Source organism: Pungitius pungitius, chromosome 12 (genome assembly GCF_949316345.1).
Source record: "Pungitius pungitius chromosome 12, fPunPun2.1, whole genome shotgun sequence".
NCBI lineage: Eukaryota > Metazoa > Chordata > Actinopteri > Perciformes > Gasterosteidae > Pungitius > Pungitius pungitius.
The window spans coordinates 17,289,464-17,312,326 of record NC_084911.1 but is presented as its reverse complement, the minus strand read 5'-3'; the positions used below and the strand labels follow the sequence as shown (position 1 = coordinate 17,312,326).

The 22,863-nt window shown below is 41.5% G+C and overlaps 1 protein-coding gene across 1 annotated transcript; it reads right to left on the bottom strand.

Annotated features, from left to right (window-relative positions):
- Window positions 1–6,821: 6,821 nt before the first annotated feature.
- Window positions 6,822–10,564, bottom strand: LOC119213872 (oocyte zinc finger protein XlCOF6.1-like). Its single transcript, XM_062565912.1, has one exon. It carries the CDS (start codon window positions 10,555–10,557, stop codon window positions 9,241–9,243), a length of 1,317 nt encoding a protein of 438 aa, XP_062421896.1. The 5' UTR covers window positions 10,558–10,564; the 3' UTR covers window positions 6,822–9,240.
- Window positions 10,565–22,863: the final 12,299 nt, after the last annotated feature.

Below are 22,863 nucleotides of genomic sequence, written 5' to 3'. Positions count from 1 at the left end.
CCTCCCCTTCATTATTGGATGCAGCTGGTGCAGGTCTATAAAGACCTGTCATTGTAGATCGTGAGGACAACGGAGAGGAGGGTTTTGCAGCTCTGATGGCAGAGCGCTTCTGGTGGATCGCTGGTGTCCTCGCTCATGGTTCTGTGTTTATTTCCGTCGTTGGGGTTTGTAAGAGAGAGAGTTTTTGTTTGTTAAAAGGTAGTCTCTGAGCGTGGGCTCTTTGGGTTAGTGTGTATGTTACATTTGTTGTGTATACTGTTTGTTATTTGAGTTACATTTTTTTCGTCCTGTGTTGCAGGGGGGGGAAGGGGTATTGTTAGGGAAGAGACCCATGGGTATACACAACCCGTAGCTGACTGCCTGTCTAGATACACTAGGCAAGACCTGGGCGGACCACTCCCTGTACTTTTGGTTAGCGGGCCTAATCCGTGCCCGAGGTAGAGTAAAGGGGGGGGGGGAATTAGGTCAGTTAGGGAAGTGTTCACCCTTTTTGTTTGTTTCTTTGCTTTGGTCTCGCCCAGCCCCTTTTCCCCTGAACATTTGTTTGGTTTTTCCTTGTAAGGAGAGAATAAACCTCCTATTTTGTTTGCACCGTTTGCCTATGTGTCCGTAGTAGTCACTCACACCACGACCCCACACCTCTGGTCGCCGCGGTCATCAGGGCTCATGTTTGCGGGGGTTGCGCTCCCTTATACCTAGACTAGGGGAGACGTAACACCCATGCTTTAAACATAAATCAGCGCTTTAAACAAAAGTAAATAAAATCTTACCAACCATTGGCGTCTTTGGACCGATCCGTAGAGTAACTTGGTCCCTACTCCGCTGTGGCTGTTTAAAAAGGGGAATGAGGACCTCTACACAGGTGCTCCACAATTACAGGGATTGCTGCTGGTGCACTCTGGGAAATGTAGTCCAGATTCAGCTCAACACACCCTATACGGAATCCCTTGCCTTATGAATGTAATACATCCCCCTCCACCACCATTTTCCCTGTCTTGTCTAACTGATATGTATCCATGTATTATAAACTCCAAATTTGGCTTTAACCAGGATTCCTGGACACATATTACATCTCGTTTTTCTTTTCTACTCCCAACAAACTCCTGCCCATTCGCGATCAAGCTTCTTGCATTCCAATGTAGGATTAACATTACTAAAATGGTTAGCCCACCCATTCTGTCTCTTGACTCGACTGTACACTAAGTTCATCCCTTACTTCTTCCTACTTTAATCCTGCCATATCTAAATGGGGTATTGCTGCTTTAACAATAATCTGAATTCTTTCCGTTTTAGACTTAACTTCAGCTGTAGCATTTATCACCCCTGCTAGGAATGTCACTATTTTCTTCTTCTCTTCCCATTTCTCCTTCTTTTCTTGATGATCTTCTCGTACTACACTTTTTTCAACTCCTTCGCTCTGATTCTTCTTTTCCTTTTCCACTCTTTTAACAGCTTCAGCATATGAAATGTTTCCCTGTGTTTTTATCTGTTGTACTTTAACTTCTTTCTTCATCACTTCACATCCCCAAAATGCCACACTATGATCCCCTCCACAGTTACAACACTTTGGTCTTACTTCTCCACACTTTCCATATTCATGATCCCCAGTGCATCTAGCACACCTTCTCTTTCCTTTACAGACATTAGCCATGTGCCCAACGTCTTGACAGTTATAGCATCTCAATGGTTTAGGCACATACTCCCTTATGCTGTATCTCATAAATCCATAGTATACCTCTTTTGATACATCCTTTGTTTCAAACTCAATCAACACAGACTCGGTTTCCATTTTTTCCATTCCCCTTGTCATTCTAACTGCACTTTTGACTGATCTATTCTTCAATTTCAGATTCTGTACCAACTCTTTCATATTCATAGTAAGTGGGATTCCATATATCACTCCCTTACTTCCTCCACTTCTTTTCTCCCCCACTCTTACTACTTTTTCAATTTTTACTTTTCCTATACACTTCATCTTCTTTGATTTTTCCATTTGCTCTTCATTATTACTTAATTACTATTATTATCCTACAAGTAGATTTCCATCTCCGAGGATCCTTGCATACTTCACCTCTCCTACTCCTACTTTCTCTTATTATCTTAGTTAACTTAAGTGGGTCCATTTTTTTAACTCCTTCTCCCTTAAGTCGTACCACTACATTAAGCATTCCTGCTTTAGGAGCTTTCCTTTTATCTTCTTCACTTTCCGTCCCATTTGAACTAGCACAATCTTTATTGTTCTTTCTTTTACGACTAACCTCCTTTTCCCTACGCACTTTCCCTACCTCCTCCCAATCACTTTCCCTCCTCCCATCACTTCCATTTTCCTCCATTCCACTAAAATCCATACTATCCTCCTCCTGTCTCCCCTGAAGCAGCTCCATTTAAGTTTTTTTTTTTTTTTAATTTTTATTATTTTAATTCAATCAGAGGCTGTGTGTGTGAGATAGTACCGCTACCGGACCTATACAGGCCGTCGGCCGATACTATCCCACCCCACTTCCTACTTGATTTAACTCACCCACACCGAACAAGTATAAACTTTGTGTTCCAGCCAGCAAATAGCTGCTTCCTTCCTCTCGCTGTTTTTTGCCTCAAAAACAGCCCGAACCGGGAACTCGCCACTTGCAACTTCTCGCTCCCGCTCCAACCTGGTTGGCAATCACGGGACAAGGCAGGAAGTGAAGTTAACCCAGGACCACAAGGAACATGAAACTTCAAACTAAGACAGGGAAAGAGACCAAACCGTGACAGAGTGGGGGCGGGGCCGGAGGGGTCACGGTCGGGGGCCGTGGGGACGGGGCTGGAGGGGTCACGGTCGGGGGCCGTGGGGACGGGGCCGGAACGGGCGGAGACTGGAGCCTTGGGGCCGGAACGGGCGGAGACTGGAGCCTGGGGGCCGGAACGGGCGGAGACTGGAGCCTTGGGGCCGGAACGGGCGGAGACGAGACTCTGGGGGCCGGAACGGGCGGAGACTTTGACTCTGGGGGCCGGAACGGGCGGAAACGAGACTCTGGGGGCCGGAACGGGCGGAGACGAGACTCTGGGGGCCGAAACGGGCGGAAGTCTTGGAGCTGGGGGCGTGGGTCTTGGAGCTGGGGGCGTGGGTCTTGGAGCTGGGGGCGTGGGTCTTGGAGCTGGGGGCGTGGGTCTTGGAGCTGGGGGCGTGGGTCTTGGGGCCGGTTCGGGCGGAGACGGGTGTCGCTGGCGCCGTCGCTGCCGCCGAATGCGGAGGTCCAGGGCGCGGGGGTCGTACTTGGCCTGGAGGCGGGTGGCCAGCTCCAGCACCTGCTCCCAGCGTGCGCTGAGGACTGGGGGCTGGACGCTGGCCTCCATTGGCAAGGCCCAACCTGGGTCTGGAGAGAGGCGAGGGCGGTGACCGGGGCGCCGCCCGGAGCCTGCTGGCGAGCTGGGGTTGGCGTTGCGCCGGGCAGCCTGCTGCACGCTGCGGGGCCCACCAAGGGCCAGGCGGGTTCCCCAGAATGGGTTCTGGGGACCCCACTCCGCTGGGTCCTTAGTTGGTGGCGTCATTCTGTCACGAGGGAGACGAGGTCCAGGGCAAGGAGGGAGGACCCAGACGCGGAGTTGAAAAATAAAAAGACTTTAATTGTCAAAACTCACAAAATCAAAATCGCTCCAACCAAAAAAAGGGGAGGAAGGAGGAGAAAACAAAACAGACAAAAACAGGGACCTGGACTTGGAAACATGAAACAGACTTGACTTGACTTGACTTACTTGAACGTTGACATGTAATGACGCCACAGGGGACAACAGGCACACGGGGCTTAAATACACGAGGGAGGTGCAGGTGATTGGACACAGGTGGAAACACTCAGGCAATCACGGGACAAGGCAGGAAGTGAAGTTAACCCAGGACCACAAGGAACATGAAACTTCAAACTAAGACAGGGAAAGAGACCAAACCGTGACACAACCAAACTTTTCCCAACCGACACACCTGGCTCTCCCCCAAACTTGTTCCTGTGAGGGCCAGATAACCTTTCCCTTCTCTGGAGGGGGTCGGGGTCAGAAAAAGTGTGACGCTATCAGTGGGTGCCTAAATGTAAACATTTATTGTTTTCCAGAAAGCCACATATAACCAAATAATAACAATCCGGGATCTTCACAGAAAAAAAAGAATATCACTTGATGAAAATAAATAATATGACTTAATTAAATAAATAATATCACTTAATGAAATAAATAATATCACTTAATGAAATAAATAATAACTAAATATTCTTCTCTGGGGCCTTTACAGAAAAAATTGAAATAAATAATAACCGCCACCGCCTCTTGACAGATGAGAGCATTGAACAAACAAATAATCGTTTGACCACTGCAGGTTAAATACCCTGCATTCTAAATCAACCTTTTCTCCATTATTCCGTTTTACTTCACAGGGGCTAGTCTAGGATTTGCGTGGCCAGACTGAAAAAAAAATCATAATGCCCCTCTGGTATTGTTCAGGGGGCCGGGCCAAATGTGGAGGCGGGCCGTATCCGGCCCGTGTGCCTTAGTTTGGGGACCACTGACATAAGGGAACCGTTGCTGTATGGCTCACAATACAATGCATCGAACGTTTCATTAAGTCTGTGGCCTACTTGTAAAAATACCCATACATTTAACAATATTTTGGATGATTACAAAGGCATTACAATATATGTTTGTTAATCACATTTGGATCCACTAATTTGCCTGGATGGACGCATGAAATGATGCTTTGTAACAGTTTTCTAGAAGTTTTCTTAGCTGAAAACAGAACCGAAGATGAATAATGTTGTGACAAGTGGGAGATATGGATGGCCATAAAGATCTCTCCATTCAGAAACCCGGGGTTGAGGGAGAGGAAGACCTGGTAGCTTGGGCAGAACATCGTGGTTCTGGGCTCACTATCCTTTAATGTTTGTTTTGATGACAATAAACTTGTCCGTCTTTGCAGCTTGCTTGTTTGTCTCCCTGCTTTGTGGCAGTCTCTGAGTCATCCAGACACCCTCTTGCTTTTTCTTTTCCCTTTTTCCTTTCTTTCCTGTGCATATAAATTATATGTATGTATGTGTATACTTTATTTCTGAAGTTCTTTATAAGTTCTTTATAAATATATTTACTAAAATGGTGACGTGTTCAATACTTATTTCACCCGCTGTTTGTAATATGTGGGTTGGAAATGGAAAAAGATCATTTTCATTTGATTTGTTTTTCAACATTTATTCACTTCTAAAAAATACAAAATAAAATTCATTCATTACCATCTTTTCTAGCTTCTCGCCCAGCAATTTAAAATGACAGTGTGATTTAATTCTTGTTTCTTAATCCACAAAGATTATTTGATATACAAATATTTCCACAGCTCAATGTGCAGAGTGACTAGGAAAACATCCAACCTAAATCATAAAAATGTAACATCGGCACAGGAAACACAAACAGTAGCTGTCAATAAATGTCTGTTGTTATAGTACTTCAGGTGGTACAACGGTGATGTAACCAGGAGAGGGTTGACTGGGTAAAAGGGCTAAAGGGGTTTTCATTTAGATTTTGACAGCAGTGCTTCATCGGATATCCACTTCTAGTGAAGTATTTACCACACTTTGAGCATCTAAAACACATGTGTCACACTAGCGGCCGCCTGCAGCAGTTTCTACGTCCCGCTGGTTGACTTTGCCATTGTTAGAATAACAAAGGTTCATACGTATGTGCGGTCGCTTCAAACGGGTGACAGGCTGGCCGTGTCTTCCCAGCCGTACCGTCCGCCAGTCGGATCGTCTGCGCCATCCCTCCCCAAGATTTTAGTGTGGACAGCCCACCAGATGACTGCCATTGTGAGACTAAAAGAAAAGGTCCATACGCATGCACAGTCGCGTCTGACAGACAGGCTTCCCCACCCTATGATTTTAATGCTCTGGCCCATGTTCGATCAAAGTCGGCGGTATCTGGCCCAAACCTGAAATTAATTTGATACCCCTGATCTAATAGGTTTCTACTGCGTGACATCTCATGAGTCTCTTCAAATGCCAACTATAAGTGAATAGGGCTCTGGTTCCTTCTGTACCTCTTTAATGTGGGGGGGCTCTGAATCCTCCCAATGTTCTTTAAGCACAAACGGCTGCTGGAGGTTTGTGGATAGTAAAAAAATAAACAACATAGTGTATTAACTAAAATATGAATTATTACTGTCCACTTTGCTAGTTCACTCTTTAATGCACATCAACAATTAAGCTTCTTGCACAGATTGCCTCACATTTTTCCATGGATCATGGTTTAATCTGGACCCTGATCCTGCCTCCTGCTGTGGCTCTGCTGCTGCTATCATCATCATCATCATTATTTTAAATATTATAATTATTATAATTACCTGTCATTGTTTCAATAATTTTCAAAGTCCTTGCACCCTTTTCATCACCTTTGAATAGCTTGAATAGTTTCCTCTTTTACCTTCTGGATTTGCACAGCCCTCTACCCGACTTTACATCCACTATATGTTACAGTATTATACCCACAATTACAACATTTATGCTGCACATTATCCTGACAATCCTCAGCTCTATGATCCTCTCCACATTTGGGACACCTCTGTTTCCCATTACAGGCTGCTGCTATGTGCCCATACCTCGGTCATTTGTAGCAGCGCAGTGGGGGAGGGATGTATGGCTAAGACTGACATGCACTCCACACAGATAGGCCACCCGTCCTTATATATACACACAGTATATGTACATTAATTCCCCAAGACCATCTGTAACATTCACTTTACAACACGAGAATTAAGTGTCCCTGTAAATTAGTAAAGTATCATTTAAAATGTATCTACCTTCGTTGTGGGTTCTGCTGCACAGTGGGGTAACTCACGAAATAAATACAAATATTTTCGTTAAAACATTTCTGCGGTCTGTAATTACCTCCTTTAGTCTTCTCCATATGTAACATGTGTGGGTTAGAAATGGCAAAAGACAACTCTCATTTTTCTTTTTCAAACATTTATTCAATTCTGCAAAAGTCAAAATAAAATCCATTCATTGCCTTCATAACTTTTTTGCACCTGTGTTTGCTCAGCAATGTTTTCTACTTTTTGTTTCTCAACACACAAAGATGTATTAGTTCGATATATAAACATGTAAGCAGCTCAATATGAGGATTGACTAGGAAAACTAAAGACTAAAAAAAGTTTCCTAAAAAAACGTTAAAACAATATAAACAAGAGTAAGAACTCAATGCATGAAAAACATTAAAGAGCCTTCTGGTATTTTTCTGCACATTAAAAATGCAAAACAGAATTTAGTTCACGGAAATGTATGCATTAATTAGGGCCGGGACTTTAGCACGTTAATTACGATTAATTATTACAATGTGAATCAAGATTAATTAATTACACAAAAAATAACACATTAAACATTTTTTACGCATTTTACACTTATTTTTTGCACCGCGGAACGTTTCTCACTGGATGAGTTTCGGAGGACCAATTATACTGGAGCACCAACTAGTGTTCATGACTTCAGCCACAGTGAACATGAACGAAGAAGCTGACGAGACCGTGTCGGGTGGCCCCGTGAATGGGACATTTTATTATAATAAACACACGGATGGAAGCGTCGATAAGAGCATGATTGTGTGCAAGCTGTGCAACAAGGAATTCGCATCGAGCCTCAAGTATCACCTCAACGCAAAACAATTAGCAGCTAGAGTGGACGTTAGCCCGACCCGAGTACAAGGACCCACACCCAACCCACACTGCACCAGATGACTGTTTTAAGGACCAGGGTAACTAAGTCCACGTCTGAAAAAATAACCAATGTTCTGAATGTACTTGAAAGTATTGGTCTACTTAAAAAAACATAGTTTACAGAAGGTCTACTTACCTATAAGCTACCTGAATTTCTGAAAGTACTATATTTCTAAATATGCTATTTCTACACTTGTCTGCTGGAATTGGTTGAACAAAAATAAAAATCCATGTGAAAAAAATTACTTCTCATTGTTCTCAGGTCAAATATTTATGCAATTAAAATGCGAATAATTTCTATTAATTAATTACAAAGCCTCTAATTAATTAGACTAATATTTTTAATCGAGTCCCGGCCCTAGCATTAATACATTGATAATATGACAGCTTGCAGTAACAATTGGAACATAAAAATCAGTCAAACTTGTATTTCAACATTGGACAGGACAATATAAGGTTGAGTAATGTTACAATGTTAACAGTGGGAAACATGCCTTAGATAAGGGGTTCTTAACCTTTTTGACCTCAGGGCCCAAATGAACAAATATGCCAAGGCGCCCGTTAAAATATCAACACTATTTTATATTAACTAATTGATATAATTATAGGTTGGATTTTCATTTAATGACTAAATAAAATAAAAAAAGGAAAAACCTGATTCAGTGATCATCACAAGAACATTTATTTATTATCTCTATGTAAACCTGCAAAAAAAACACTAACACTTCATGGAAAAGAAAAAGACAGCTGGCTTTTAAGTAAGATTTAGAGTTGCAAGTCAGTGAGATGACGCCATCCGCTTAAATTTTGATGGCTTCAATGCTTTGGTGGAGAGCGTTATTCTACGTTCACACTTAAAATGCCAAGGGGATTTTCGCCACTGTTTACTCACCCAACTAGTTATTTTGTTTCATTCATGTCCCACTTTATGTGCGCCTGGAAGGGGCGTGGCTTATCTCTGTTACTTGTCTCCGTAAAGACGGTTATAATAATTCTTTGCCCAGAGTAGAAATATTTCAACTGCAGCCAACGGGTAAAAACCATCTAGGTGGCGCTCGCGGACCGATGGTTTAGAATCACTGCCTTAGATTACACCTTTCCAATGAATTAATAGCTTAGCACAGTTTATAGTTTGTGTGTGACTGACAAGAACATTTTGTTCTTGGAATATGAACTTCTGACCATCTGTCAGAAGATATTTAAATTATTTTCATTTTTTTTTATCACACGTGACATCCTGTGACACAAAACCCTCGGGAGCATAGAAAAAAAACTAAACAAGAGTGTCGTCCCAATAAATCCCTTTGAGGAATTCTTAGATAGTTGGTTGTAATTGTGAACATGAAGAGTAGCTTCAAATATGTGTCATTATTGCTTTGCGACGGATATTCAAAACTCACGTGGGAAACGGTTATGTAAATTAGGGAAAGACGTTAAAGGGGATTCATGTGGACTTTTAGATTTACACAGCGTATGACATCTCATGTGTCTCTTCACATCTCTTATTTCTAGTGAAACATTTACCACACTGAGCAGCTGAAAGGTTTCTCCCCTGAATGACAACACAAGTGTTTCTTCAGCGCTCTAATATCAGTGAAACATTTACCACAATCTGAGCAGCTGAAAGGTTTCTCCCCTGTGTGACATCTCTCGTGTATTTTTAGACTTCCCCTTTGGGTGAAACATTTACCACACTGTGAGCAGCTGAAAGGTTTCTCCCCTGTGTGACATCTCACGTGTAAATTTAGACTTCCCCTTGTGGTGAAACATTTACCACACTGTGAGCAGCTGAAAGGTTTCTCCCCTGTGTGACATCTCATGTGTACATTTAGACTTCCCCTGTGGGTGAAACATTTACCACAATCTGAGCAGCTGAAAGGTTTCTCCCCGGTGTGCAACCTCTCGTGTATATTTAGATGTCCCCTTTGGGTGAAACATTTACCACACTGTGAGCAGCTGAAAGGTTTCTCCCCTGTGTGCATTCTCATGTGACTCTTTAGATGATCACTTTTAGTGAAACATTTACCACAATCTGAGCATCTGAAAGGTTTCTCCCCTAAATGACAATACATGTGTAACTTCAGGTTTCCACAACAAGTGAAAGATTTACCACAATCTGAGCAGCTGAAAGGTTTCTCCCCTGTGTGACATCTCTCGTGTATTTTTAGACTTCCCCTTTGGGTGAAACATTTACCACACTGTGAGCAGCTGAAAGGTTTCTCCCCTGTGTGACATCTCACGTGTAAATTTAGACTTCCCCTTGTGGTGAAACATTTACCACACTGTGAGCAGCTGAAAGGTTTCTCTCCTGTGTGACGTCGCATGTGTGTCTTTAGATCTCCATTTGTAGTGAAACCTCTACCACAATCTGAGCAGCTGAAAGATTTCTTCGCTGTATGACAACAAATGTGTTTCTTCAGCGCTCCACTATCAGTGAAACATTTACCACACTGTGAGCAGCTGAAAGGTTTCTCTGATGTGTGGGTCATCATGTGTTTCCTCAGCTTCTGAATGCAACCAAATGTTTTCTTACATTCAGAACAGATCAAAGGTTTCTCACTTGTTCTACATCTAGAATCACTGACAAACTCTTCACCAGACAGAGGTTCTCTGGTCTCATTCCAATAACCACTGTCCTCAGTCTCAGAAGAGTCTCCAGTTTTCTTATCAGTATCTGGAGGACTGGCTGGACCAGAGTTGCGGTCTGGTTCTGGTCCTCCACAGTCCTCTCCATCACCTCCTGTCTCCATCTGTTCAGTTTTTCTGTGATTGGGTTGCGAGGAATGAGCTTCCACTTTAACATCTTCACTCTTCACAGGAGTGAATGACACAGTCATGTCAGCCTTCTCCAGCCCTTGAAGCTTCTCCTCTTTAATGTGGGGGGGCTCCGGATCTTCCTGCTGTTCTTCTTTAAGCACAAACCACTGATGGAGGTCTGTTGATAATAATAAAATGCAAACAATATACTTGATTAACTAAAATATTAACTATTACCATCCACTTAGCTAGTTCATTATTTCATGCTGTGACCAGGCTATTACTGTACAGGGGGCTCTGAATCCTCCCAATGTTCTTTAAGCACAAACAGCTGCTGGAGGTCTGTGGACAAACAATATAGTCCACTAAGCTAGTTAGATGTTTATCTCAAAGACATTAAAAGTACATACTGAACCATTTGCTTATTGTATCTGTCTACTTTAACTTACATGTCCTAAACAGGTTATGAAATTAAATCCATTGAATGAAGTCACTATTTCTGGGTCCTTGGGTTCAGTAACCATTGGCGCGTTGGCCTGCACAGGTCTCTCTGCGTACTAACGTTTCAATAATGGTCTACAATCACTTATGGAGAGCTTTCCGGTTATGACACGCAACTGAGGAGACGTGTGGAGCGAGGCTCCGGCAAAATGAATATATTGGTACCTTTCTACCTAAAGCAAGATAGGATACACTTCATGCAATGTTGAAAGTCTAACTGGGACCCAGACGATGGGGGATAGGGGAGATGTGTGTGTTCACCCGCACAGGGTGTAGGCTAAGCCTACTTAGGGGGCCTCAATTGGGAGAGGCCCTTGTTATTGTTTTTTTGGATTATTTTGAAGGCACATTATTAACTCTATAACATGGCATGATTAAAGAATTGGGTGCAACTAAGCTTAATTTGCTGACTTTATCATGGTTGGTGACACCAAAATAAATGTTGTTTCATGGAATCTTAGGGGTCTCCGGGAGATATTTAAATTAAAGTAATGTCGAGACTGAAGCAGCTAAAAAGACAGCTTTTATCCGAGAAACCCATCTGCTCCCCAATGAATACACGGAAAAAAGGTGCCTGATCAGGTCATAGTTGCCTCATTGACCTCCCAAGCAAGAGGAGTAGGAATATTTATCCACCCATCTGTTCTAATACGAGTCCTCAACACTATACAAGACGCAGCAGGCAGATTTGTTATTGCACAGCATTCTTTATTAATCCAAGATCTAAATTTGGTGTGAATTTACAGTCCTAACAACAATGATGCAATTTTATAATAACTCGTTTCTAAGTAGGGTTGTCACGATACCAACATTATGACTTTGATAATACCTGCCAAAATATTATGATACCAGATACGATACCACAAATAAAATACTGGAATATTTATCTGATAGTAATAAATAAAACATCTGTAAGGTTCCCTTTTAATCAGCTTGTTCCTGCCCAGCTTTTTGAACACTTAACAAATGGCATTCATATTAGTATTAACCGACAGCAAGATATTCATGAAAACGACATGGTAAAATCATAGCATTGATTTTACACGGCTATATGTGGGCCTATTGTCCGTATCTGACTATTCTGACTACAGTTATTTCCATAAGTATGAATTACATCATTTTACAGATGTGTTTGAGGTGGAAGAAAATGGACACATAATTAAAGGGCAATTTCTATGGAAGTAAATCTGTGCCATCGGGGGTTTTTGAATTTGTTTTTGAGGTGATTGAATTTCTAGCACTGAATATTTATGCATTGAAATTAGGTACCTGAATGTTTTTCAACATTAAAACACCGCAAAAAAATTCAACCTAAAAAAAAGGTTGAAATATTCAGCCGCAAAAGAAATGGAGGTTACAATATTCAACCCAAAAAATGTCAACCTTGAGAAACCAACATCCGGGACACTAAGGATAAGCAATCGATTCTAGATTAAAGATCAGAAGCGTGTGTCAAGCTAAAGGAGCGAGCACCCAAAACACCTTTGGCTTCGGATTGTAGCCATGTCCAATAATAACGGGGCTTTAACTCTTCTTTATGTCAATGTGGCAACGTATGAAGAAATACATAAAAGAACATATAATGTTCACCCTGAAACAAAACGTTTGCTTGCCACTGACGATATACAACTTTATTACAACTATAGAAATTTAGCAGGAATCCTATAAACTCGGTTGGTCGAGTGTGTAGCGCAGCCGATTTGAAAGTTTACTCATGGTCATGAAGACTCATTTAACGTTACGTGGACTTTGAATGCCGCTTAATACCCAACTGAGCTCAGAAAAAGGATCCTTCCACCGACCACTTTCCGCACTCGGCGCTACTGCGGTTATTCCCTCATGTCCTGTCGGGTTTATGCGTCTGCACGCTCCGTTAAAGCCGCTGCCCCCCCACTACGATACAGCGGCTCATGTGCCTCTTCAAGCGCGTTCCTGGATTCAAAACTCCGCCAATCACTCCTAACAGCTTGTCGAAGGATCTCAGCATCATTAAATGAATTCAAAACTAGAAGAAGAGGCGTATTGTGAGCGGCTGTACGCTCCCGTTTAACTTCCGCTTAGTTCATGTCAAATACAGTCTGTTAATGTACAAATGTCAGCCGTATATTACGGAATTTTGAAACACCTCATTACACGTTAGGGGGGTTGAAACGTTTTACTGATGTCAGTGTGAAGAGAGAGAGAACCAACCTGCTCTTTGGATGCGGACTTCAGGGATAAAAACAGCGTGCAGATGTTTCTTCAGTCGCTCGTTGTCCTCTTTTAATCTAGAAGCTTCCTCCTCGTACTCTGCTATCGTTCTTTCAAACAGCCCAAATATCTCTTCAGCAGCCTCAGTGAGTCGCTGCTTCACTAAACATCTCAGCATTTGGGCTTTAGACATCTTCACTGAATCAGACACGTTTCCTCCAGATAAACTCCGTTAAACTCGGACTAGCGCGGTGTTGCTAACTTCCCTCTGCTTCCAGCTAGCATGCTAAGCTAACTCCGATAGTTTAGCAAAGAGGAAAGTGATCTCGAAAAAAGTTGAGCAGCTGAAAGTCCATCGGAGGTTTGTCCAGACGTCCAGAGACTCTGGTGGATCAGAACGGATGGAGATAACTGATACTTGATCAACGTAACAAAGACACTGTGCTGATTCTACGACCGATCGGCGCCATGTTGCTCTGAGACCAACATCCGGGGCGTCTGTAGCTATGACCATATAAGGCAGGCCCCCCCCCAAACTTGTTGTTCTTCTGCTTCTTTTGGGTTTATCGGCAGCTTGCATCCTTTTGTGTTGCACTACCGCCATCTTCCGGATTTAGTTCTCTGTTATATCATATCCTTATTTCATACGTAAGCCTGAGTCGAATTACTGAGTTACTGGATAAACAAAAGGACATCTTTAAGGATCTGCTCCATCAACAACAGGAGAACTTTAGAGGATTCATAAAAATAATAATGGAATCTACTAACAACCGATTGGATTTACAGACAAAGGACATTCAAGAGCTAAAAACAAGCCTGCAGTTCACGCAAGGTGAGGTGGAAACTTTAAAAGAACAGAATCTGAAACTCACGGAGCGCACAAACAATTTGCAAACCGATTTTTATAAAGTATGTGACAATTTGCACATTATCACGGATAAACTGGAGTATCTGGAGGGACAGAGCCGCAGAAACAATCTGGTCTTTGAGGGAGTGTGGGAGTCGCCCGGAGAGACTTGGGCCGACGCCGAGGAAAAAGTGAAGGAAATATTGAAGGAGAAGCTCCAGCTACATCACGCGGTCGAGGTGGAGAGGGCTCACCGCGTAGGGAAACCGGGCAGCGGGAGAGACTGGCCGAGACCCATCATCGCCAGACTACTGCGGTGGAAGGATCGAGAGGAAATCTTGCAGCGCGCTAAACGACTCAAAGGAACAAAAATCTTCATTAACGAGGACTACACCGAATTAATAAAAAGAAAACGTAAAGAACTGATGCCGGAGCTGAGAGCTGCACGAGAAAGGGGGAGATCGCCTTCTTGAGATATGACAAACTCATTATACGTCCACGCAGCAGTACACCACATCCAGTATAAACACCGGGAAAAACGTATGGATTTTGGTATGTAAAAGCACATAATTTCACATGTCTAGTAATACATATAGTTCTATAGGAAACACCGACTTGGACTTTTCAATAAGGAGAATTGCTGAAGCAAACTCCCAGGATTTTACATTCTCTCAATACGAATTACAGAACACCGAGATCGACATCGACCCTGAAAATAACTTTTTTTCTAGAGCTACCAATGACTGTCAATACTATACAGAGGATCTTTACAATAGTAAACTTAAGAACGTTAAGGCATTCACTGTAATCCACTTCAATAGTCGAAGCCTCTATGCAAACTTTGACCACATCAAAAGCTTCTTAAAACAGTTTTCCACACCATTCAGTGTCATTCTAATAACAGAAACATGGATTAATAATGACAGAGAATTTGAGTTTTCTATTGATGGTTATGAATTTGTAAGTATGAACAGAAAGAACAAGCATGGTGGAGGCGTAGCTATGTTTATAGACTCCAACTATAGTTATAAAGTAATGGAGAATAAGACAATGGTGGTGGATGATACACTTGAATGCCTTACTGTAGAAATTACAAGGCAAAAAAAGAAAAATATTATTGTGAGTTCTATTTATAGAACACCTGGGTCTGATATAGATGTTTTTTCCAATTGGATGGAGGAGCACTTTTCAGGATTAAATCATAAAGTCATGTTTGTGGGGGGAGACCTCAACATCGATCTGTTTAACCCATATAAACATAAAAAGACGGACGAATTTATAAATACCTTATTCAGCATAGGTCTGTTTCCTCTAATAACCAAACCGAGTAGAATAACAACCCATAGTGCCACCTTGATTGATAACATTTTCTCAAATGAAATAGAGAGTGACACAGTCAGCGGATTAATGATAAACGATATTAGTGATCACCTTCCAGTTTTCGTTTTGTATAAAAATGGATATGTAAAAGATGAAGAGGAAAACAAGTATTGGTTTAGAAGGGTAAAAACAGAGAAAACTATTGATGCATTCAAAAAGGAGCTTTTAGCTCAAGACTGGAGTATTGTGTACAGAGAGAATGACACGAATATGGCTAATGATGAGTTTAAGCGAGTATTTCAAAAGGTATACGACAAAAACTGCCCAATGAAGAAATATTGTAAAAACAGAAAGTGTAAAGAAACACCATGGATGTCTAAAGGTTTACTAAATGCTTGCAAGAAAAAAAAGAATCTTTACAAAAACTTTATAAATAACAAAACAAAAGAAGCTGAGGATAAATATAAGAAATATAAAAATAAACTGACAGGTATCATTAGAAAATGTAAACAGGATTATTATAATAAGTTGTTAGATATTAATAAGAATAATATTAAACGTTTATGGAACATCTTAAATAGTATAATTAGAAATAAACCAAGAACGATTAATTATCCAAAATATTTCAAAGATGAGGATAACACTTTAAATAATATGAATGAAGTAGTCGAAACATTTAATAAATTCTTTGTAGATGTTGGACCGAACCTTGCTGCAAAAATTGCAAACGTTGAAAACTATGATTGTGAACTGATAGACACAAATCCTAAGTCCTTGTTCCTCAGTCCTGTGGAGGAAAAGGAGATACTGGACATTGTTAAAGGGTGTAAAAATAAGACTTCAACAGATTACCATGACATGGACATGAAAACTTTAAAAACTGTTATTGAAAGTATCTCTAAGCCGTTAACTTACATCTGTAACTTATTGTTGCAATCTGGACAATTTCCGGATAGTATGAAAGTGGCAAAAGTAATTCCTCTGTTCAAAGCAGGAGATAAACATCTCTTTACAAACTATAGGCCTGTTTCCCTTTTACCGCAATTCTCTAAAATCTTAGAAAAGGTTTTTAACTCTAGACTTGACAGCTTTATCGAAAGGTGTAATTTAATCTCGGACAATCAGTTTGGTTTTAGGAACAATCACTCAACCTCACACGCGCTCTTTGATATAACTGAAGAAATAACTAATGCTGTAGATAACAAGAAATGTGCAATAGGGTTATTTATTGACCTGAGTAAAGCATTTGATACAATAAACTATGATATATTAATTAATAAACTAGAACATTATGGAATTAGGGGGGTAGCTCTACAGTGGGTTACCAGTTACTTAAAAAATAGAAAACAATGTGTGAAAATTGGTGGTTATCAGTCGAGTTGTCGACAAGTTGTCTGTGGTTTACCTCAAGGTTCTATTCTGGGTCCAAAATTGTTTAATATGTACATTAACGATATTTGTAAAACGTCTGAAGTACTTAAATTTATCTTGTTTGCTGACGATACAAATATTTTTGCATCAGGAGACGACTTACAGCAGCTGTGTCGGATTGTTAACTGGGAACTCAAAAGTGTCAAGTGGTTCAAACAAAATAAATTATCTCTAAATCTGAGTAAAAGCAAAATGATGATATTTGGCAACTGTAATTCCAATGCTCAGGAAGCAATTCAGATAGAGGGTGCTGTTATCGAGCAAGTGCATGAAATCAAATTCCTTGGTGTGATTATTGATGACAGAATTACTTGGAAATCTCACATTAAATATATATCTACGAAAATTTCTAGAAGCATTTCAGTAATAGCAAAAGCAAAGCACATTTTAAACATCAAAGCTCTACATACCTTATATTGTTCTCTGATTTTGCCCTACTTATATTATTGTACTGTGGTTTGGGGTAGTACTTATAAAAACACAGTTAAACCAATAGTATTGTTGCAAAAAAGAGCTATCCGAGTAATTCATAAAGTTGGATTTTTGGACCACACAAACTCATTATTTTTAAATTCAAAGATCATGAAGTTTTGTGACATTGTTGACTTCCAAACTGTACAGATGTTATTCAAAGCAAGGTATAAATTGTTACCAAACCAAATACAAAGAAGGTTCCAAGAACGTACTGGCTGTTATGAATTACGTGATGAATTAAACTTTAGGATTCAGAAACATAGCACAACTTTGAAAAATTTTAGTCCAACAGTTATTGGTGTACAATTGTGGAACAAACTGGAGATGGAGTTGAAACAATGTCCAAACATCAACCTGTTCAAAGTTAAATACAAACACTTTTGAAATATACAGACAAGAAGAAATGTGTTGCCACTAGGGGGAGCATGAATGAATGCTTGAAATGTAGCTGTTTGAAATGCTCAGAAATGTTCTTTTTTATTTTTTACTTTTTGTTTGTTTGATTTTATTATTGTTACTTTATTTATTTTATTGTACTTGGGGGTGGGCTCTTATAAGCTCTTGCTTCAGTCCACTCCTTTTGAGCACCATGTGTACTGCTCAAATAAATAAACAAATTCAAAAATTCAAATTCACTACCGCCATCTTCCGGATTTAGTTCTCTGTTATATCATATCCTTATTTCATTTTCTTTTCACCAGACCTGTTCTTAATAAAAAAATTAAAATAGTTTTTCTACATTGTTCATTCTCCCCACTCTCTAGTATTTCCTTCACTCCTATCCCTTTTATTCCGATCTTTCCTAACTCTTCCATCATCTTTTTCCTATGTCCTTCATATTGTTTACAATTCATTAACACATGCTCTATTGTTTCTGCAACCGGACAAAAACCACAAAAACCCGTAGGGTGCTTCCTTATAATATGAAGTGTGCTGTTCAAATCACTGTGACCTATCCTTAATCTGTTCATAACAATTTCTTGTCTTCTATTTCCTCCCTTTTTCTTCACAACTCCAATTTTATTTTGAATAGTGTACAAATGTCTTTCTTTATTTTCCCTATCCCACTGCTGTTGACAATTTCTAATGGTTTCTTTCCATATTACACTTTTTCCTTCAGATTTTGACAGCTTAATACTTGCCTCAATATACTCTTTTTTAACAGCTTGTTTGGCTAACGTGTCTACTCTCTCATTTCCCACAATACCAATATGAGCAGGAATCCAAGCCATTTGAATTTCGTGACTTTTTCCTTTTATTCTAGTATAGATTGTCAATATAGCATATAATAAATCCTGATGACTCTTCGACACCCCAGTCATGAGACTGTATAAAGCTGACATTGAATCACTGCCATTTAAAGCTTTTTTTATTTTGTTTTCCTCAATCCATTCTAGTGCCATCAATATAGCATACAACTCAACTGCATACACACTCAGATCATTTGTGGTTCGTCTACTTATCTCACCAATGTAAACTGCAGATCCGGTCTTTCCTGTTCCTGGATCCTTTCATCCATCTGTATAGATCTGAACATATTCTTTATATTTAACCTCTATATGTCTATAACATTCGGCTACCAAGTCAATATTCTTCCTTTCTTTTTTTGCCCAATTTAATTTAAAATCAACAGTCATACTTTCTAACTTCCATACCGGTGTATCAGGCCATATTACAGTTGAGCAGAATTCCTTTTCATATACTCCCAATTCTCTATCTGCTTGATCCCCTATCCACCCAAAACTGAAGTTTTGTGCTCTCTCCCTTTCCCAATTATCTTGTAATATTCTTTTAGTTGGATGACTATCTCCATGTCCTTTTAGATTAACCCAATCATTTACCATCAATTGTTTTCGTCTTATGCTCAATGGCATTTCTCCCGCTTCCACCTGTAGAGCACACACTGGCGATGTCTTAACTGCTCCTAAACATAATCTTAATGCTTTTGCCTGTATTACATCAAGCCTCCTAAGTAACGTTTTGGTCCCTGATCCATACACCATACTTCCATAATCCATTCTTGGTCTTATTAACCTCACATATATGTATTTCAATGAGTTATAATCTGCTCCCCATTCTGTTCCTGTTAAACATCTCAATATATTTATTACTTTCTTACACTCTGTTACGTGTCCTCCGGTTAAGAGGGAAACGCTGACATCCAATGGGGGAATAAAACAGGGACCGTGTGAGGCAGTTAAAGAAAAGTAGGTTTATTTACAAAAAAAGGAACATAACGGGTAGGTTGGAAAAAGGTGGGGGGGGGGGGGGGAGTGTACTGTGGGGGTTGTGCCAAACAAAATTATCCAAGTACAATAAAACCAGGCCTAGCTCAACTCTGTGGAAAGAAAAGGAAAACAAAAGACCTGACTCTATTCTACAAATGCTCAAAATAACAGAAATACATCAGTGGCAACAACCCATAACCTAGTGGAATAACAACAGTAACTCTGCGTGTATGTGGGTGTGTACAGGGTACCCCAGCCTTACCTCAGTCCCACTTCCCCCCACCACAAACCTCAATGGAAAAAAGCAAGACCGAGAGAGAGAGCACAGTGAGAGGCTTTATAGTTGCCCTCCATATCGGATTGGCCGGAGTGTGGGCCAATACCGGGGTGCTCTGGAGGCAGGGCCAGCCAATACTCCGCCCCTCACCTGCAGGACAAACAAAGAAAAGGTGGGGGTAAGAGGCACACATCTCTACACGTAACACCCCCACACATACAAGTCCAACCAAAGGTTTGGACAATCATTTATTTATAACGCACGAGACAGGGCATCAGCGAGTACATTTTCAGAACCCTTTTTATGCGCAATCTCCAGGTTGTAGTTCTGAACAATCAGGGACCAACGCATTAGGCGGTGGTTACTGTTGTACATCCTGGAGAGGAAGACTAGAGGGTTGTGGTCAGTGAAAACCTTTATAGGTTTACCAGTGGAGACAAGATATACTTCAAAATGTTGCAAAGCATACAACAATGCAAGAGTTTCTTTCTCTATTGTGGAGTACTTTAGTTGGTGTTTGTCAAATTTCCTTGAAAAGTAGGCCACAGGATGGTCGATGCCCTGGGAATCCTCCTGTAGGAGTACAGCTCCTGCTCCCACAGCGCTGGCATCAACTTCTAACTTAAATGGCAAGGAAAAGTTTGGCGCAGACAAGACAGGGTTACAACTGAGAAGCCACTTGAGATCCTCAAAAGACTGTTGGCACTCACTAGACCAAGTAAATGGCTTCAACGAACTGGTAAGTGCAGTCAATGGGGCGGCCACCGTCGAAAAGTTTTTACAAAACCTGCGGTAGTACCCGGCCATCCCAAGAAACCGCCGCAACTCCCGCCTGGTGGTTGGCTCAGGAAAGGCAGCGATTGCAGTGATCTTTGCATCCGCAGGACACACCTGGCCTCGACCAACCTGCTGACCTAGATACAAAAGAGAACCCCTCCCAAATTCACACTTTGAGAGGTTGAGAGTCAGAGATGCCTCAGCTAGACGTTTGAAAACGTCCCTTAAGGTAGCCATGTGAGAATTCCAATCATCAGAGTATATAACAATGTCATCCAAGTATGCCTTACAGTGTGGAACATCTCGCAAAACCTTGTTTACAAGTCTTTGAAAAGTAGCAGGCGCATTGCAGAGTCCAAAGGGCATTACTGTGTACTGAAGAAAACTGTCAGGGGTGACAAAAGCTGAGATCTCCGAGGCACGTGGGGTTAACGGAACCTGCCAGTAACCCTTTAACATGTCAAGTTTACTGACATACTCTGCTGGACCGACCTCATCGATACAGTCTTCAATAAGAGGTAAGGGATGTGCATCGGGGACAGTCACGGAATTCACCTTACGAAAGTCAGTACAGAACCTTTGACTGCCGTCGGACTTCGCATCCAGGACACATGGTGAGCTCCATGAACTGGAGCTGGGTACAGCGAATCCATGTTCCACAAGGTAGTTCACCTCCTTCCTCATGCATTCCCTCTTTGCAGGATTAACTCGATAAGCATGCTGTTTGATGGGCTTCGGGTTAGTCAAAACAATGTCATGCATAAGGACAGAAGTTTGAGAGGGTATATCACCAAATAAGCATGGGAAGCCAGATATTAAATTCTCCACATCACCACGATGGTCATCAGGCAGGTGGGACAAAAAGTGAGACAAATCCGAAAGTACCTCAGTGTTTTTCAGTCTTAACCCCTGTGGGGTGGCACTACACATAACCAACCCATCCTCCTCAGTGGAGCTCTTTGCTGAGCAAGCAGATACCGCTGACACATTTTGTATTTTAGGAAGTCCAGACGTTCCACTTTCATTCTCTGCTGTAAAATATGGCTTCATCATATTCACATGACATAATCTGTTTCTCCGTCTGCGATCGGGCGTTTGAATGATGAAGTTAGTGTCACTGACTTTCTTTTCCACAAGATAGGGACCGGAACATTTCGACGACAGGGCAGAACCAGAGATGGGAGAAAGAATCAAAACCTTGTCACCAGGTTGAAACAAATGGGCAGTGGCTTTCTGATCGTAGTATTTCTTCATTTTCACCTGAGCAGAGGATAGCGATTCTCTGGCTAAAGAGCAGGCTCTCTGAAGCCGAGCTCTGAGTTTCGCAACATAATCAGGGATGCTATGGACCTTCCCTTCAGGCAAGAGAAGTTGTTCTTTCAAAAGTTTTAGGGGGCCACGAACCTGATGTCCAAACACCAGTTCGGCAGGACTATATCCGAGTGACTCCTGTACAGCTTCGCGAGCAGCAAACAACACAAATGGCACAGCATCATCCCAGTCCTTTTGACTCTCAAAACAATGCTTTCTGAGCATGGACTTTAAGGTCTGATGAAACCTTTCTAGTGCCCCTTGGCTTTCAGGATGGTATGGGCTTGACATTATGTGCTTAATGCCCAAGGTTTTCAGTACCTGGGCAAACACTCGAGACGTGAAGTTGGTACCTTGATCGGTCTGAACAACCTTAGGAAGGCCAAACTTCGTGAAGAACTTTATAAGTGCTGTACTGACCACTGGAGCCGTGATCCTCCGTAGCGGAACAGCCTCTGGGAACCTAGTGGAAACACACATTATGGTTAAAAGAAACTGGTTGCCAGATTTGGTCTTCGGTAACGGCCCCACACAGTCAACGATTACTTTTTCAAATGGCTCACCCATCACTGGTATGGGACAGAGTGGGGCAGGAGAAATCACTTGGTTCGGTTTGCCAGTTACCTGACACACATGACACAATCGGCAATGGCGCACCACGTCAGCCTTGAGTCCTGGCCAGAAAAAATGTCGAAGAACTCTATTATAAGTCTTTGTGATACCTAGATGTCCCGCCCACGGGTTGTCATGAGCCAGAGACAAAACCTGAGATCGATATGCCGTGGGGACAACAACTTGATAGGTTACATTCCAGTCCCCCCCATCCAAGTCATTGCCACTCCAATGGCGAACCAGCAACCCATGATCCATGAGGTAGGCCACTTTCTTTTCCTTAGCATCTTCAACACTGAGAACAGATGAAAAACAGTTTTGTAGTGTCTTATCACTCTGTTGGGCTGCCATAAACTCCTCTCTTGTGGCTGGCAGCTCCACTGCCTCCATCCTTGAGATACCAAACTGCTCATGGTTT